Source organism: Salvia splendens, chromosome 1, assembly GCF_004379255.2.
Source record: "Salvia splendens isolate huo1 chromosome 1, SspV2, whole genome shotgun sequence".
NCBI lineage: Eukaryota > Viridiplantae > Streptophyta > Magnoliopsida > Lamiales > Lamiaceae > Salvia > Salvia splendens.
The window spans coordinates 43,737,787-43,756,014 of record NC_056032.1 but is presented as its reverse complement, the minus strand read 5'-3'; the positions used below and the strand labels follow the sequence as shown (position 1 = coordinate 43,756,014).

General features: G+C 36.6%; 2 protein-coding genes and 1 long non-coding RNA gene across 3 annotated transcripts; 2 read left to right on the top strand and 1 right to left on the bottom strand.

The window, feature by feature from the left end:
* The first annotated feature begins 1,297 nt into the window (after positions 1–1,297).
* On the top strand, positions 1,298–2,418 carry LOC121792409 (uncharacterized protein At2g23090-like). The gene is made up of 3 exons (XM_042190335.1): positions 1,298–1,535; positions 2,162–2,196; positions 2,299–2,418. Exons 1-3 carry the CDS (start codon positions 1,298–1,300, stop codon positions 2,416–2,418), a joined length of 393 nt encoding a protein of 130 aa, XP_042046269.1.
* Positions 2,419–3,433: 1,015 nt separating this feature from the next.
* On the bottom strand, positions 3,434–8,080 carry LOC121754222 (casein kinase II subunit alpha-2-like). The gene is made up of 10 exons (XM_042149599.1): positions 7,926–8,080; positions 7,248–7,377; positions 6,474–6,668; positions 5,234–5,391; positions 4,889–4,979; positions 4,741–4,806; positions 4,296–4,378; positions 4,078–4,141; positions 3,903–3,971; positions 3,434–3,694 (listed from the first exon to the last, which is right to left on the bottom strand). The coding sequence occupies exons 1-10, from the start codon at positions 8,009–8,011 to the stop codon at positions 3,629–3,631; spliced, it is 1,008 nt and encodes a 335-aa protein (XP_042005533.1). The 5' UTR covers positions 8,012–8,080; the 3' UTR covers positions 3,434–3,628.
* Positions 8,081–9,110: 1,030 nt separating this feature from the next.
* On the top strand, positions 9,111–10,072 carry LOC121754210. Its single transcript, XR_006040564.1, has 3 exons — positions 9,111–9,273; positions 9,351–9,492; positions 9,643–10,072. It is a non-coding gene; the product is annotated as an uncharacterized LOC121754210 (long non-coding RNA).
* Positions 10,073–18,228: the final 8,156 nt, after the last annotated feature.

Here is an 18,228-nt window from a genome sequence, read left to right as displayed (position 1 = left end):
AATGGAGTTTTTCGACTCTTGTGAGCTGGCGATAGCCGATAGGGTCAGTTATCCTCGACCCCGCCTAAATCTGTCCACGATAACTATTGTTCCATTTGTGGGATGTCCATAAACTTATTCAATTTTCTTTAATGTAATTGCACTAAAATGTTATTTTATTAAATATTGAAGAATATAACATGGAGTAATAGATAAGGGCATAAAATACTCTCATCGTCCCAGTTTAGGAGTGCAATTTAGTTAGAGCACGAGTTTTAAGAAATTGTTGGGGTGTGTAATAATTGAAGTGTGTAATAATTAAAGTGAGATAGTGGAAAGTGAGACCTTTTGATTTTTTGTATGTTTAGGATTTTGTTTTGTTTTGTTTTATTTTTATGAAAGTAATGACATTATTTGAGTGTAAATTTCATCAACAATGAAGTTAAATTTTATGTCCAAAAATAGTAAATTTTAAATAGGACTCTTAAATTGGGACGAACGAAAATGATAAAACATGACTCTTAGACTGGGACGGAAGGAGTAGAATATTTACACTTAAACTTTTTATTAACATTAAATGCATTCTTAATCTATGTGAAAATTGAATGGAATATTTTATTTTGTTTGTTCGGAACAGGCCAAAAATTATTTTGGATGTGTTGAGCTTGAAATTTTCACCTTCCGTCAATTCAACTATAACTCGAGACTAACATTATGGTTCTTAAATATATTAATTAACTATTTTAATATAAAAAAACTGATGTAACCGAAAATTGTTACTCAGTTTTATCTTTCTCTTACCTATTTTATTCATATTTTATGTTTCTATTTTACTCTCTCTATCCCCATTAATTGTGAACTTTTGTCATTTTCGGTCATCCCCATTAATTGTCCAATTTCACTTTTTATCATAAATGTAACTAGATTCTACATTTTATTAACTTATTTTACTCACACTTTATTATAAAATAAAACTAATATATAAATATAGGTTGAGATTATTTTAGAATAATAATCGTAGGTAAATAAAAGAAGCTTGCACATATTAATAGAGTAAATGAGTGTTTATAATTATAAAAATCAAAGATTTTTGTTTAATTGGGTTGAAGCATTTGTGTGCGGAAAGCATTTACTACCAAACTGATGAAGCATGCTCCACACCTTCAACTCCATCGCCATGATTCTAAACATGAAGGAATTAATCAGCCCTATATATATATATATATATATATATATATATATAATGGCGATTCGCCGCCATTTATCACTACAACATCCTTCTCCGTCTCTTTCAAAATAAGTCTGTTTTTTGGCAGTCATGGAAGGGCGTGATGTAGTTTCTTGGTGGGTTGTGATCCTGTCTTGTAATTACGGCGGTATTGGAGCTGCTATGGCGGCAAGGTTTTCCGCTTCAATGCCTGAAAATGTTGGTGTCGATATGGGGTTGACGGCTGCTGCTCATGGCGGTGGCGGTGGGAGTGGGAGTGGCTCGGGATCAGGGTATGGTGGCGGTAGTGGCGGAGGTGGAGGTGGAGGTGGTGGTGGTGATGGAGGGGGTATGGGAGGGGAAACAATGTGTTCCTTGGAGTTCCAGCCCAGAAAATTTGAATTTGCTAATTAATATGGCAATCTTAGTTATGACTATAAGCACAAACCAACATCAACAACCAGATCCTCTAGCCAATCACCATTGCGGCTGCACGACTGCGAAGTTTCTGTCCTCGTCTCCTCCACAAGCTTCGCCTGCATCCACCTTTCGTCCTAGTAAGTAATAATGGCTTCAAGCCTTCCACATTGTTGTCTGCGCCAAGACTGCCACTGCTCTCCCCAATGCCGCTCCTAAATACTATATCAATACATCAATTAAACATTTCCAACACTTTTTAAGTTACGAAGCTTACAAACTTAATAATCTCCTTCAGTTTAACATTAATAATTTTATCTTTTATGTTAGGTTGTCCAAAAAATTAGAAACCCACACCTCATTTTTTAATAAGTTTTATCTTTTTTATTGTGATATCTTGTTTATTTTTCTTGCATTTCGGGGTTTTTATGTGCCGAATAATGTCTTGTCTGATCTTTATGTGGTTTCCTAATGTTGTTTTCTTGGTATTTTTTGTGAACTGAAAAATTACTGCTGAGTATGTGGTTTGTTCAATTCTCCTTCCAATATCATGTTTAGGTAACATGGAACAAATGGGTGATATATTGGATAATGTCGATCGTCTCTTGTGCATTTTTTTAAAAATCCAGAATAGCATTGACCATTTTCGTGCCGGTTCATGTATTAACCACATTGTTGCTGGTTCTAAATTGCAGTGCAAGGTTTGTATGCAAACTTTCATCTGCACTACTTCGGAGGTGAAATGCAGAGAACACGCAGAGGCAAAGCATCCAATGGCCGACGTCTATACTTGTTTCCCCCACCTGAAGAAGTGACGAGAAGCTACCGGTGAAATGGGTTTCAACTATATCTCAAGTCAGTCAATGTTTTTGAAGCTGTTTCAGTATTGTTGCTGAGATAATATCCAGTGGGTGCTAAGACACAAAAAAGTATTTGTTTTTACACAGCTAGCTTAACTAACAAATAAAGATCGTGTACGAGACAGTAGGTATACAAAAACTACCAACTAAATGTGAGCCTTTTACCGTGTACATTTGTCTTCCGTGGTGGCTCAAAACCAGTGCGACGTGACTCGGCCATGTAGACTTCACCGACGCAGCCCAACGCGAATTTGCACACAGAGTACGCGACGACAATGAGTAATCAACAAGTTTAATCATATGCCAAATTAATTGCGAATAAAATATGAGATTTTCGCATAAATTGCATTACACCCACGAATGAGTAAAGCCAGATTCACCACAATTTTGCAAGATCTCAAGCATATTCCCAAAGTAACTGATCAGTGAACATAAGCAAAGTCTATTTTCAATTCTTACTTGGATCTTGTTGGTAGATGCTCCTCCCAAGCGTGGCGCGTAATGTTGCTGTTAAGGCGGGAACAATGCTACTTTATAAGTTCAGGCGAAATAATAGGTGATAGTTTGGGAATATGAGAAAATACCAGAGGGTATAGAAACTGTACCCTCTGCCTTTTTGGTGGAAAACCTAACTTCTACAAACTGTACCAAACGTGGGTCATGACATGGGCCGAAAATGTCCAACCCACAAAACATGTGACAAATTTGAGAATAAGCCCTACTTATCCTCCTTCACAAACCCTGAAGTAATCCAGCCCACTAATACCAGTCCATGTTAAAAAACGAGCCCTAAGTGTATTGAAACTCTGAAACAAGTTCATATTATCCCAGTCTATATCTCTCTTCTCTGCCCTTTTATATCACAACTGTTGCCAGTTGATGTTTGATACTTTTCCAAAATTTCTCATAACATCTAAGATTTGGGTAAGTTTTCTATATATATCGAAATTCGAGAAGATGGATCAGTAAATAATCAAACATGCACTGATTTTATAAACTACAATCCACAAAGTTGGTGTAACAATTAAGTAGAGATTTATAGTGTACAATCTTTTGATAATGTTGGAAATTTTTTGGAATGAAGGCATGAAACTCAATTTCAGCCTGGCCCTTCGGTGCCATATTAGGAACGATGATAAGAAACCGGAGAATGTGAGAATTCGAGCTACTGCAACTGCATCCGCGTCCTGCTAGTTTCAGCAGCTCGCACTTGGTTGAAGTATGGATGAGCCTGTAACAGAGTGACATGAGTGTTTTACAACAGTGCTAATTGCAGAAGAGCCACAAAACATCATTCAAAAATGTGATGCAGCTTCTTGGAAACAAAGACATTGAATGCCAGTTTCTCTTTCATTATGACAACCGCATTAATTAGAATATTGAAGAATTTTGGAAGAGGAAAGTAACAGAAATAGAAGACAGAAGCCATAATACTTTACCATTGCTTCCTTGGCTGTAAGTCTACTTTGATGATCATAGAGGAGAAGCTTATCCAGAAAATCTATAGCCTGCTCAACGCGTTGTGAAACCGAAGAAATCAACAGAAATGTTAGTTTTACAACTTACAAGAGAAATAGAAAGAAAATCTTCTCAAGTTTTCAAAGACTAAATAACCTCTGGTGAGATGAGATGTTGATTGTCTGAATTAACAAACCTCGACCAGGGCTTCCTAGTGTGCCTGTGGAAAAACGACAAGTCGACAACAATAAATTATCTTAACTCAAGCCAGTGTGCATATTAATTGGTTGCGTGTATCAACTCATTGAACCATACAGAGAAGGAAGATAAATGCATTCAGCATAATCAACAAGAGAAAATATGCTTTTAACTACCTTCCAACAAGAGCATCAAGTTGAGGATCCAGCTCAAGATGGTAATGGTCTAAATATGCATTCAGCTCATCTGTACCAAGGACCTGTGAAGTCAAAAGTTAATAAAAAAAGCATACCTTTATTACCAAGAGAAAATAAATCTTCGATTATCAAGTTTGACATATTTACAGCATAAACAGCCCTAGAAGGATATATCAGACCGATGATGGTACAAAACCCTCTAATTCTAGAACCTCGTGATCAAAAAGTTTAAAGTGTTACCGTGTAGTCCTCAATCACCAACCTATGTAACACTTAATGCTATGCCATGCGTTAAAAGAGCAATAAAAGAAGATAAATCATAAATGTTTACTTCAAAGCAAGTAATGCAATTTGCCCAGTAAGCAATCAACTCTTTTCGAAAATAACTATCCATAATGATAGAAAATCTAGAAAGTAAATATACCTTGGCAATTTTGACAAGCTGATCTTGGTTATCATGACCATAAAAGAATGGTTCTTTACGAAAAATCTGCAAGTTGGAAGAATATTATTGTCCAGCAAGTATAACTATATAGCAAATACAGATTATGTAAACAAAAACTAATTCTTACCATCCCAGCAAACATACAACCAAGACTCCACATGTCTAGAGAGTAGTCATAGTCTTGCAAGTCCACAAGTAGTTCAGGCCCTTTAAAGTATCTGAGGATAGTTCCAAAGACAAAAATGCCACAAGTTAGTACCACAATTCAACACGGGCTTTCAGAGCAACATGAGAAGATTAAATACATCATTTTCTGGATCAGCCAAACTTCAGGCAAAACTCAGAAGAAAAAGCAGCTCAAGTGGGATTGCTAAGGGTGTTGGCATGGCCATGACCTTTTTCAACATCACAGCTCCCCTAGTCCTAACCCAAATTTAAAAAGACAACAACTTAAAAACTTTAAATTGAAGACCTTGAAGCCACTCTGACATTGTATTCTTTGCCAGGGTGATAGAATTCAGCAAGCCCCCAATCTATCAGCCGAAGTTTCCGCAACTCATGATCAATCATCACATTATGGGGCTTCACGTCCCTATGCATTATCCCTTGTGAATGGCAATAATCGAGAGCCTGCATATTTGGATACAAAATAATCTCTTAAATCAGGTCACCAACTACCAGAATATCTACCTACCCAGGTGAAAAAATAAACTTGATATAACAATTGTGATGGAGAATGTTAACCACCCGATCAACCTTAAGATTAGCACAAATCAACATGGTATGATGGTAGCTGCTGAAGATTAACCCAAACACCATCAGAGTTGCAAACAAAATCTCAAACGATACAATAAATACACAAAATAGAATCCAAGTTCAATAAAAGAAAAGCTATCATCTAATAAGTATAAAATGAATTCAGTGCAAGAAACTAGTGCTTTTGGTATTGCAGTCATCCTGGAAGTAGATTATGTGACCCTTGCTGAAAAGTGAGTTAAACGCTAAGTCATCTACAATAAGCATATATTAACAAGTTGCAAGTTATAAGAAGAGATAAGGGACTAAAAAATTGCAGTTCATAAAAAGCCTTGCCATTCTACAGTGCAACCAGTTATGCATGTATGGAACACTATAAGCCAATGCTGTAACTAAGTAGATTTGTATAGCAGATCAAGTTCCCAAACCCTAGAATAGTAGAATCTCATCATTCCATGCAAAATTGTGGCTCAATTTTCCATGAGAATAAAATAGCACAGAAATAAAAGCAAATAGATGTGTCCTACATATATTAGAGGGTAAAGAAAAACTAAAAAGTAAGGTACTGCATCTTCATCTATGATCATGAACCAGGGAGCTTTTCCATAATCACATGATACTTACAAAACGTTCAAACATGAAATACCCTGGCAGGACCAACCTAATAGTTATTAGAATATAAAATAACTTATTAACTGAGAGATGAAATCTTCTCAAGAGGAAGCAATAATGCATACTTCCATAATCACACAGCAGTGAGGCAATACTTCAATATCTCAAAGCAATTCCTATTCAGGAACAAATCATTAATTCACAGCAACCCAGCTATGAGCTGCATAAAATGATCATTGACACATAAAGGAATAACAAAACAAAACCTAACAAAGAAAAAAGAGGTACTGTACAAAATAACAGAAGTCCATGTATAGGAAATATTAATAAGATAGAAAGGAGACCTTCAGAAGCTCGTAAATGTAGTAGCGTATATCATAATCAGTCAATGTTGGGTACAAGGCTCTAAAGTCATTGTTGTTCACAAATTCAAACACCAAGCTAGGCGTCTTTGAATGCTGATCTCTAACTATATCTAGAAGCTTCACAATATTTGGACCTCCACAAAGGTTTTGAAGTATCTTAATCTCTCTCTTTATCTGCATCATTGAAAAAGAGTCACCAATCATCATTCACTACAATTGTAAGCAAGAGGATGTGCTATTGCATATCCCCGATGCTTCTTATATTTCGATATTTGTGGAAGAATTATATAGAGATTGAATTTAAAATTTACTACTTTGATAAGATCTAACTTAAAAAGAAGCCAACAGGTAGAGAGTGTATCATCAAATTTAAAGAATTTTGTCTACAAAGAAGTTGCATACTGATATTTGAACTTCTTAGTTCTTTCAGCCCCAAAGTTAAACTAAATGAAGTTCCAAAAAATAATCCTTGCAACAAATGTTTTATATAGCATAAGGCAAAAGGAACTATCCATCTTGGAGGACCCAAAATAATGTCTAATTAATAAATTTCAAAGAAGATCTCCATGCAGTTCTCAATAAACCTATAACAGGACATGTATAGAATACATTAAAAGAGATAACATGATGCAGATATATGACCACTGTAGAGAGTTTATGCATAATACTGAAACCTAAGTAGGTACCGAACTAAAAATTCCATTAAAATTCTTCCCTTTACCGGCACCCGACAAAAAAAAAATACAAAATTACCTTCTTCTTCTTGACTGGTTTGAGAATTTTGATGACGCACCTTTCATTATTTGCCACATTTATACCTTCGAAGACCTCACTATATTTTCCCCTCCCCACTTTTCGAACAACTTCATAATCATCTTGATCTCTAAATATACCAGAAAGCACAATCATGTAACCGAAACAACGAAAAACATCTAAACGAAACACTTAAATACAAAAGGATATTATCATTTAGCACAGCAAAAACAACACGAAAGAGTTGTGCTTAACGTATTAACCTCCTTATATCCGGCCTATAACAAGCTAAAACAACTACTAGTAGTTTACAGCAGCTAAAGCTCGAAAGAGACCAAAACAAACTCTGTTGCTACTACATATGTCAAATTTTTAACTGTCCGACAACATTCTAATCAACTCCAGCCGGAATTAGCAACTTATGTGACCAAAAAAGCTTATTCATATGCTCAATCAATCTACGGCAAGTACGAATGAAAAAAAAACGAGATGTATGATTATGTGCATACAAAACCATACATCTCAATCAAATCATTCACAAGCACCTCCAACTAAAATTAACTCAACATTTAACTTTTCAATCATAAATTTATCTATCAACTATGAATTATTACTCATAAATAATAGAAAATTTGAACAGAAAATGGGGCAAAAAATTGAAGAGCGGCAATGAAATACCCCCATTGAACGGCGAGAGACTCATAATCCCAGTATTGCCGAGGCCGATGAACGTTCACGTCAGTGTACACTCTAGCTTGCGACATCACAAGCTTGGATTCTCCGGTGGAGATTTCGTTTTTGCACCTGATTTTGTGTATAGTAATTTTAGTTTATTTTTTTCTTTTTTTTTAATTCTGGGTTGATTGTACGAACAACAATGGTGGGTCAGAATTCGAAAACGGGGCTTCATCTTGGGCTTGCGAAGAAATAACTATTTTGGGCCTTCAGCCGTTTCTCTTAGCCCATAATATGGTTTAAAAGAAGAGTGATGCTAAATGGTCATAATGTGGTCGGCTATAAAGAGTTAATTTAGTCCATTTACATGTATAAAAAAATTAGAATTACCGATATAAACTTATATGTGTGTGAATGGACTTGTGAGTTGATACTTATCTTTGAATTCCATTACGTAAAACACATTAATATCACGAATTACTGTATACGTTGAGCAACAATCAAGAAATGACAGTAGTAATAAGTTGAGCAAAAACTACGAAAGAGCAACACTAACATGTTGAGCAACATATAATGAAGTGATATACAAGTAAAATCAAGTAGTATTAAACCAAAAATTTGAAAAAAATCAATTTTTTTATTATTTAATTAATTTATGGCTGGCCATAATGTGACCGCATAGCATTATTCTTAAAAGAATTGTCTCATTATATAATATGGAGTACTATAAATATAGATTAATCATCTACCACTAATCAAATATTCATTGAAAATTAAATGTAATTGATCAACTCCGGATGAATGAAGTTCTTAAAATTAAGTAAAATGTACAAAAATAAAATTGACGGAAAAAAAACAATTATTAAAAACTCAAAAAAATGGTGATGACATACCTAGCCTTTTGTATTCGTCATTAGTAAAAATATCTCTCTTTTTGTAGTGATAAACATGTCAAATTTGTCAACTACATAACCAATTAAAAAAGCTCTTCTTTAATAATCTTTTCACGGCTATATATTAAAAATAAAATTATGAGAACCATAAATAATATTATAGAATTATGAAATTGAAAGCACGATGGGAGTGACGGCAATGGGCGGCCATAAACTAACACAGGTCCACAAACGATATCGACGCTTTCCAACCTCTGGCCTCCACGTGGACACTAGATGCGGGCACCCACCACTCACACACTGACACACGTCCCCCACTGCAGTTATAAACCAACCACAATGAATTAAATCAAACGGGAAACCAATTCAGGCTGTTATCAATCGCCATTTATTCATTCCTCCATCTCTCCTCTCATTGAGAGAGAGAGAGAGGCCAATTTCCGTACACACACGCAGAGGTTTGTTTGTGCGTGAGGTTGTTTGAATTGCGATGTTGTTTCGGTTAGTTTAATTATAATTTTTTAATATTTTTCAGGGGTTTTTGTGGAGTGGAGTGTGTTTGATTTCATCTGAGACTGAGATGGTCATGACGGAGGTGATTTGGTGGGAGAAAATGGTGATTCCGATGCGGAAAGTTTGGGGCAGAGTCTCCAGAAGGTTTGGATTTCGTAAAACAGGTTTGTTTCCAATTTTCATGAAATTCTGTTGCTCTCTAGGGTTTAATCTTCTCTGATTTAGGAATTCCCCCAAGTTCTTCCTTGTATTTTCTTATTTATTTCAAAATTGAGTATGTAGAATATTACTAGTTCAAATATGTTTTGTTGTAGCCTGTAGGTGTAAAAGAATTAAAGGAGGAGCCAATTTGATTAGAGAAAAATCAAAGATGTTAAATAGAAGTGTTGGTAGATTGTGATAGCTTCGGTTTTTTTGAGCTCGGTGATGATGTTCGGTGTCAGAGCTCGGTGTTACGAGCTTAATCGAGTTCGGTGTTAGAGTTCGGTAGTTCGGCACCAAGTTCGGTAGCTCGGCAGCTCCGTGGTCTGGAGAGAACGATCAAAACATGAAGAAGAGTTCGGCTGTTATAACAACTCGTTTCAACAGCCGTTGGATGTACTTAGTTAGTCATGTTTAATCCTGACCGTTAGATGGAAAATAGCCGTTAGTTAGTTTTGAGCTTTTAATAGTTTGTTATTCTGCTTTATTCAGTAATTTTTCATCTTCCGTTTCTGGTGAATAAAATTCTCTTTCGATTTCCAAGTCTTGATTTTTCCTCTCCCAACTTTCGACAATCTGTAGCTAGGATTAACAATTGGCGCCGTCTGTGGGAAAGAGGTGAAAGGAGGTTGGTTTGCGGACGATTCAAACGATCTCGATGGCGACAAGGCTTGAGGCTGAGAAATTCACAGGCAAGAATGATTACGGTCTGTGGAAGATGAAAATGAAAGCGATTCTGATCGATCGTGGTTTGGCGGCGGTTTTGGCTCCGGTAGATAAGGAGAATGCGCCAGTTCTTGATGAGAAAGCACAGGCGAAGTTCGATGAAATGATACAGCGAGCTCACAGTGCGGTTATTCTTTGTCTCAGTGATAAAGTTCTGAGGGAGGTTCAAGAAGCGACCACGGCGGTTGAGGTGCTAGCGAAGTTAGATGAGGTCTATTTGGCAAAATCCCTGGCCAATAGGCTTTATATGAAGAAGAGACTGTATTCGTACAATTTTGTAGCCGAAAAAATCGATCGTCGAACAATTGGAAGATTTTAATAAGATCATTGATGATCTTGGGTCCGTGGATGTGAAGATCACGGATGAAGACAAGGCTATACTGGTCTTGAATGCGTTGCCAAGTTCGTATGATCAGCTAAGCGATGCAATAATCTACGGCAGAGATAAGCCAATCACATATGCCGAGGTTCATGCTGCGTTGATGGCGAAAGAGATGCTGCGATTGACAGGTGGGAAGGCATTGGAGACACAGGCTGAGAGTCTCAATGTCAAGAAATTCAAGAATAAGAGTTTCAAGAAAAACCAAAATAATGAGTTTAAGCCTTCAAGCTCGGAGGGGAGAGAAACTCGGTCCTGCCACTGGTGCAAGAAACCAGGGCACCTCAAAAGGACTGCTTCGTGTGGAAGAAAAAGCAAGCGGCTGAGGGAGGAAAAGCTGTCAACACAGCAGAATATTGCGAAGAGGATGAAGTTTCTGTTGCTTTGAATGTGATGGAGGAAAAGGGAAAGGAATCTTGGATAATGGATTCAGGGTGTAGCTTCCACATGAGCCCGAATCTGGACTGGTTCGAAGACATTAAAGAGTCAACAGGAACTGTCATTCTAGGCAACAACCAAGTGTGCTTGATAAAAGGCATAGGTACCATCAAGTTGAAGATGGAGAATGGGTGTATGGTGACTCTGAGTGATGTTAGGTATATTCCTGATGTTAAAAGGAATCTAATATCCTTAGGCTCTCTTGAAAGAAAGGGATGCAGATTTGTCTCTGAAGGTGGGCAGATGGTTGTTAGTAAGGCAGGAAGATCTATCTTGAAGGCAACTAGAAAAGGCAGTCTATATTACATGATGGCTGCTGTTCAGAGAAGAGACTCAGGGCATGCACACAATGTGGTTGGTGATTCTTTGAGTCTGTGGCATACCAGATTGGGGCACCCAGCAATTGGTAGTATAAAGGAACTGGTCAAGAAGGGTGTATTGCAATGCTCAGATCAGACTGATACAACTCAATGTGAGGAGTGTGTGTTAGGGAAAGCCAAGAAGTTGCCATATCCCAACAGCACACATTCTTCAACAATGCCTCTAGATTATGCCCATAGTGATCTTTGGGGGCCTGCACAGGAGAATTCAATTGGAGGTGGCAGATACTACATGAGCATCATAGATGATTTCAGTAGAAAGGTCTGGATTTACATATTGAAGCAGAAGTCAGAGGCTTTCAGCTGTTTCAAAACATGGTGCAGTGAAGTTGAGGCAGAGAAAAGGCTGAGTTTGAAATGCTTGAGGACAGATAACGGGTTGGAGTTTCTGTCCAAAGAGTTTGATGAGTTTTGCAAATCAAAAGGCATCAAAAGACACAAAACAGTTCCATTAAATCCGCAACAAAATGGAGTGGCCGAGAGGGTAAACCGCACTATCCTTGAGAGAGTTAGATGCATGATCTTGGCTGCTGGGATGAAGAAGCGGTTCTGGGCAGAGGCTGCATCCACAGCTGTTAAACTGATCAATAAATGTCCTTCTTCCAGCATTGGAGGGGACACACCAGATTTCAGATGGTATGGGAAGCATAGTGGCTATGATGGCTTGAGGACTTTCGGTTGTAAAGCTTTTGCTCATGTGAAGCAAGGTAAATTGGAAGCAAGGGCCCTAAAATGTGTTATGATTGGATACCAATCGGGTGTGAAGGGCTATCGGTTGTGGTGTGTGGAGCCAGGAAATGAAAGAGTTGTGATAAGTAGGGATGTAACTTTCTGGGAAGGTGAGCTGCCTTTTAAGAAAAATTCAGAGACTGCAGTAGATAGTTCTGGATTTGAGGTGGAGATTGGGGGAGTTCAACAGGAGCAGCAGGATGAAGATGAAAGAGAATCTGAGTTTCCTGATGCCTCTGATCTTGGACAACCAACTCAGACGGCAGCAACACCAAATGAGCCAGGAAGCTATAAGCTGGTTAGAGACCGAGGTAAAAGGATCAGAAAGCCACCAGAGAGATACTCTGATGCTGAGTTCCTGTTTTATGCATTACTAGTAGCTGAGGAAATAGAGTTCTCAGAGCCAAGCACTTATGAAGAGGCTATGGACAGTAAAGATGCAGAAAAATGGATGCAAGCCATGATTGAGGAGATTGATTCACTGCTTAGAAATGGGACTTGGGTGCTGGTGGAAAGGCCCAATGGTAGAAGGGTAGTGAGTTGCAAATGGATTTTCAAACAGAAGCTGGAAGGAGCTGATGGTAAAAGTGTCAGATTTAAAGCAAGGTTGGTTGCTAGGGGTTTCACACAAGAACATGGTATTGACTATGATGAAGTGTTTTCACCTGTTGTGAAACACACTAGTATCAGAATCTTGTTGGCTATTGTTGCAAGAAGAGATTGGGAGCTTGAACAACTTGATGTCAAGACAGCCTTCTTGCATGGAGACTTGAAAGAAACCATCTATATGGCACAACCAAAAGGCTTTGAGAGGCCAGGTGATGAGGGAAAGGTGTGCTTGTTGAAAAGGAGCATATATGGTCTGAAACAAGCAAGTAGGCAGTGGCATAAGAAGTTTGATGATCACATGGTTAAGAGTGGTTTTCTGAAATCAAGCTATGATGAGTGTGTTTACATTAAGAGTGTAGGTGGAGCTGCTGTGGCATACTTACTCTTATATGTGGATGATATGCTCTTGGCTGAAGCAAGTTTGAAAGAAATTCAGAAAGTTAAGGCTGATCTCAGTAATGCTTTTGAGATGAAGGATTTAGGCTCTGCAAAACGAATTCTGGGTATGTCTATTTTCAGAGATAGAAAGAAGAGAGAGATTGTGTTGTCTCAAACTGATTATGTGCAGAGAATACTCAAGAGGTTCCAGATGAGTAACATCAAGGAAGTCTCAGTTCCTATGAGCCAACAATATAAATTGTCTGCAGACCAGAAACCAAAATGTAAGGCTGAGGAAGATGAGATGAGACAGATCCCTTATGCTAGCATCATTGGTAGCATCATGTATGCTATGATTAGCACAAGGCCGGATGTGGCACAAGCTATTTCAGTAACAAGTAGATATATGTCCAACCATGGTAAGGAGCATTGGGCTGCACTGAAGTGGTTGATGAGATACTTGAAAGGAGCATCAGATGTTGGTATTCTGTTCAAGGGAGGAGAAGACCATGAAGGGGATGCTTTGGTTGGCTGGTGTGACTCTGATTTTGCTGGTAACTTAGACACCAGGAGATCTCAGTCTGGGTTCCTATTTACTTTGTATGGATCCGTCATCAGCTGGAAAAGCAGCTTGCAGGGAGTGGTTGCATTATCAACCACAGAGGCTGAGTTCATGGCTATGACATCTGCTGTGAAAGAAAGCAAGTGGTTAAAGGGGATTTTGGAGGATTTTGGTGTAAAGCAATGTAGTGTGAGCATTGGTTGTGACAACAACAGTGCATTGAGCTTGGCTAAGCATCAAGTATATCACGAGAGGAGTAAGCACATAGACGTGAGGTTGCACTTCATTAGGGAGGAGATTGAAAGAGGCAATGTGAAAGTCTTCAAAGTTCACACTTCAGAAAACCCGGCAGATATGTTGACTAAGCCATTACCTAAGGAAAAGTTTCTGCTATGTTTGAAACTGGTGGGACTGGAGAGGAGGAGTTCTGGTTGGTGACTCCGCTATCACAGGTGGAGTTTGTTGGTAGATTGTGATAGCTTCGGTTTTTTTGAGCTCGGTGATGATGTTCGGTGTCAGAGCTCGGTGTTACGAGCTTAATCGAGTTCGGTGTTAGAGTTCGGTAGTTCGGCACCAAGTTCGGTAGCTCGGCAGCTCCGTGGTCTGGAGAGAACGATCAAAACATGAAGAAGAGTTCGGCTGTTATAACAACTCGTTTCAACAGCCGTTGGATGTACTTAGTTAGTCATGTTTAATCCTGACCGTTAGATGGAAAATAGCCGTTAGTTAGTTTTGAGCTTTTAATAGTTTGTTATTCTGCTTTATTCAGTAATTTTTCATCTTCCGTTTCTGGTGAATAAAATTCTCTTTCGATTTCCAAGTCTTGATTTTTCCTCTCCCAACTTTCGACAATCTGTAGCTAGGATTAACAAGAAGAATAGATGAATGATGGAGTAGTTAGTTATTGTCAAATAGAGTAACTCTGTATCATCACTTCAACTTCATTGAGCTTAACTCTGTATCATCACTTTTAACTATGTCATGGAACTCCAAACAATGAATTGATGCCTAAAGTAGAGGAAGGTGGGGTAAGGCAAGAGGAGTGAAATTAGCATATTTATTATCATAAGCAGATTGCACAATTGTGACATAATTAGTTCTGTCGAATTTTGCTTGTTGTATCATCAAAGATGCCATTTTTCTCTCATTCTCTGTAATGTGGTTATATTAGCTCTGTACATTGACTGCACTAGATATAATCTATTTCTAAACACCTAGCGTCGTTTTGTAATCTTTCAGGGCTCATTAAACTTCACAAAGACGTGAGGACATGTGAGTACGGGGATGTCCATATCTTATGGGACTTGCTGAAGAGGAATGAGGCAGACCTTGCCAGAAGCAGAAAGGGGCGTTCGTGGAGGTTCCAGTGGGCGCAGTGCTCCTCCTTGCTTTGCCGCTGATCTTAATTAACCTTGCTCCTGCTTTGGACTTTTGAACAACATGCATATGCAGTGTGTGTGAGCTCTGAAGATCATACCATTTTGCTGTCTTAGGCCATCTCCAACCATTTATACCAAACTCAAACCCATTTTTCCAGTTCTGTCACATCAAACAATAATTCTACTCCAACCATTTACACCAAACCCAAAACCCAAAAGAATATTCCATATTCACCTACTTTTTTTACTTTTTCAATCTTAACTACATATTTATTTAAATTACACATTCACCCACAACATTTTGTCAATAATTTTCCAAATATAATTAAAGGATAATTTTAATTTATGTTTTTCGATACTTCGATAATATAGGAGGTTCTGGTTCTGGTTTACCGGATTATTAGATTATGTTTTTCATATTTGTTATTGTAATATGTCGTTTGTCTTTATTTTAGTTTTATGTCGTTGTAACGTAATTTCCATTTTTAGGACGTGTTATGTAATAGGAGTACTTTTATTACTAAATATTGTACTATTATTTAATTTGATACAATTATTTATAATTTATATATATATATATATTAAATATATTATGCATTCAATTGTATTATAATATTTAATATAATTTCACAAATCATACAAAATAAATAGTCAATACTAATAATTTATATAAAATAAAATAATATCAATTATCTTTTTAAATTAAATATTGATGAAATCGTATATATCCTAAAACAAATAAATACTCTGCATCATTACATTATACATATGATAATTAATTAGCCCATCTCATATATATGTAATTAATTAGCACATCTCAACTCCAAAAAAACAAATACATATGTTTAAATAGCCCATTTCCTTAACTATATTCCAGTACTAAACCTAATTTACTCTTCTCTCCCGTCGCCGCTTTTATCTTCTTCTTCCCCTTCTTTGCATCTCTAAATTTTCCCCTTCTCTGTAATTTTCCCCTTCTCCAAATTTTCTTTACAAGTTCTTCAACCATCTACAACTCTTCATAATCAGGTAAGTCGTTTCTTCATCTAATTCTTCTTCTCCATTTTTCTGTTTCTGAGCATCTCTCAACTCTGTCTTCTTCAAATATCATCAAAAATGAGGGGCTCAATTGCAATTCCGGATGAGTTTTGCGTCGTGCTACAGTACTACTGCAAAGATGGAGTAATACTGTTCAAAAACTCAAAAAAGGACGATTTTGGGATGGGTTTTCCAGTATGATTGGAGCTCAATTCCACCTTAAAAATGGGTTTTCCAGTATGGTTGGGGATGCCCTTATACAGTACTCAGTATCCTATTTTATTTTCTCTTGTTCATTGGAGAATTTGTGAATATCTTCATGTATGTCTTATGAGTTTCTCCCCACACTCAACATAGGTTTCTCTTTTCGGGTTTTTTCTTTATGTAGAAGGGATACTGGAGATAGCTAATGTATGATGTTATGGTGGCTCTCCAACTGTATGTTTGTTGGAATCAAAAAACCCTTTCCCCTTCTTGGGATGCTGCAATTACCTTCTCTGTGGTTTCTTTTATATTATTCTTAGTTTTCAGCATCTGAAATTATTTGTATCTGACCTTTAAAAGGCTTAACAAATTCACTCTATCTTCCTATATGATGATTACATAATAACCTTATTTCTTTATGTTTTTATTTTCATTCTTCTTCAATTTTATTAAATTTTCTCAATAATAAATTTGCCTCAATTCTACTCTATGGCAAAATGACAAGTCCACATGCAAGCCCAACATCCTCCAAGATAAAGATAAATTTGAAAACATGATTTAATGTGTTTGATGACCTATTTAATATCACCACAATATATGAAAATAAAATACAAGGTCGAAGAAATAAATAGCCATTTTGTATTTTAAACACCAATCTTGAAGAAAGGCGCGCATTCAATTCCTCACCTCACACATTTACACCTCTGCATATTTCTGCAGCAAAATTGAGGAAAATTAAATCCCATAGACAGCGAAAGCTCACATGATCATTTATCATGATTGCTATTTCGCTCCCAATTTTTGTTGCTGTATTCATTAATTTTAGGGTATGGGCTGTTTCTCCTTATCTCTACGGCGGTCGGCTGAATCGAAGAAGAAATCGAGAGCAATCTCTAAATGGGTTGAGTTTGTTATATAAGTCGGGGCTGCTTCTTTGTTTCTTTCTCTGTAATTTCTTCGATTTCACCCCTTTTTTGGCATTTTCGTGTCGAGAAAACTTGTTTTTTTTCTGTTTTTGAAATGAGAGGTTTTGGATTCTTGTGTTTGCTCTTGTTGATTGGGACAGCTGCTTTTGTTTACCATGGATTTTCTTGTGGAGAAATATTGAGCTCAAATCCAGGTAACTTTAGTCTGATATTTTTTTCTTTTTTATAGTATATATATATTTTTTGCTGTGATATAGTCCTACTTTATAAATATTAAGAAATTAATCTACCAAAATCTATAGATAATAAAGTACTACTTGCTTTGTTGGATAGGGGAATTAATGTATTTAAAGTTATAATCTGGCATATTAGTGATGCTTTTTTATTGTTGGGAAATTTGATTATCTCTGCATGCAACTTTTTGGATAAAATAGGGAGTACTATGCAATTTGGTGATCATGTAAATGCAAAGTTTTGTTTAAAAAATGATTGGATGCATGGTTAATTTTGATGAACAGATATTGCAATTAATTAATTATTTTAATCGAATATCTAATTAATTAATCTTATTGGTAAAATAATTTTCTTAGTCAATTTTGTTGAATATGTATCATTGTAAATCATTGAAAGTAAACACAACATAAAAAAGAATTAGAATTCGAGACATAATTTATGTTTGCAGAATTATTTTTAATAGAATCTGATAGCTGGAGTTTAAAATTTAGAGCTTTCAGATAACATTTTGAAAGGATTTTTGAAAGATGGATTTCAATTTTATTGTATATTAACAATTACTTAAAATTTAGAGCTTTCAGATAACATTTTGAAAGGATTTTGAAAGATGGATTTCAATTTTATTGTATATTAACAATTACTTAAAATTTCTCCATCCCATCAATCTTTATCTACCCCTCAAAATAATGAAATTTATGCTTTTGATATCAATTTGTT

Coding starts and splice junctions, on each gene's coding strand:
- LOC121792409 (XM_042190335.1), top strand. CDS start 1,298: ATGGAAGGGCGTGATGTAGTTTCTTGGTGGGTTGTGATCCTGTCTTGT. Junction 1,536..2,161: donor TGGTGGTGGTGATGGAGGGG/GTATGGGAGGGG, acceptor TATCATGTTTAG/GTAACATGGAACAAATGGGT. Junction 2,197..2,298: donor TGGGTGATATATTGGATAAT/GTCGATCGTCTC, acceptor TCTAAATTGCAG/TGCAAGGTTTGTATGCAAAC.
- LOC121754222 (XM_042149599.1), bottom strand. CDS start 8,011: ATGTCGCAAGCTAGAGTGTACACTGACGTGAACGTTCATCGGCCTCGG. Junction 4,379..4,740: donor AGCTTGTCAAAATTGCCAAG/GTATATTTACTT, acceptor TTGACTTCACAG/GTCCTTGGTACAGATGAGCT. Junction 3,972..4,077: donor AACATCTCATCTCACCAGAG/GTTATTTAGTCT, acceptor CGCGTTGAGCAG/GCTATAGATTTTCTGGATAA.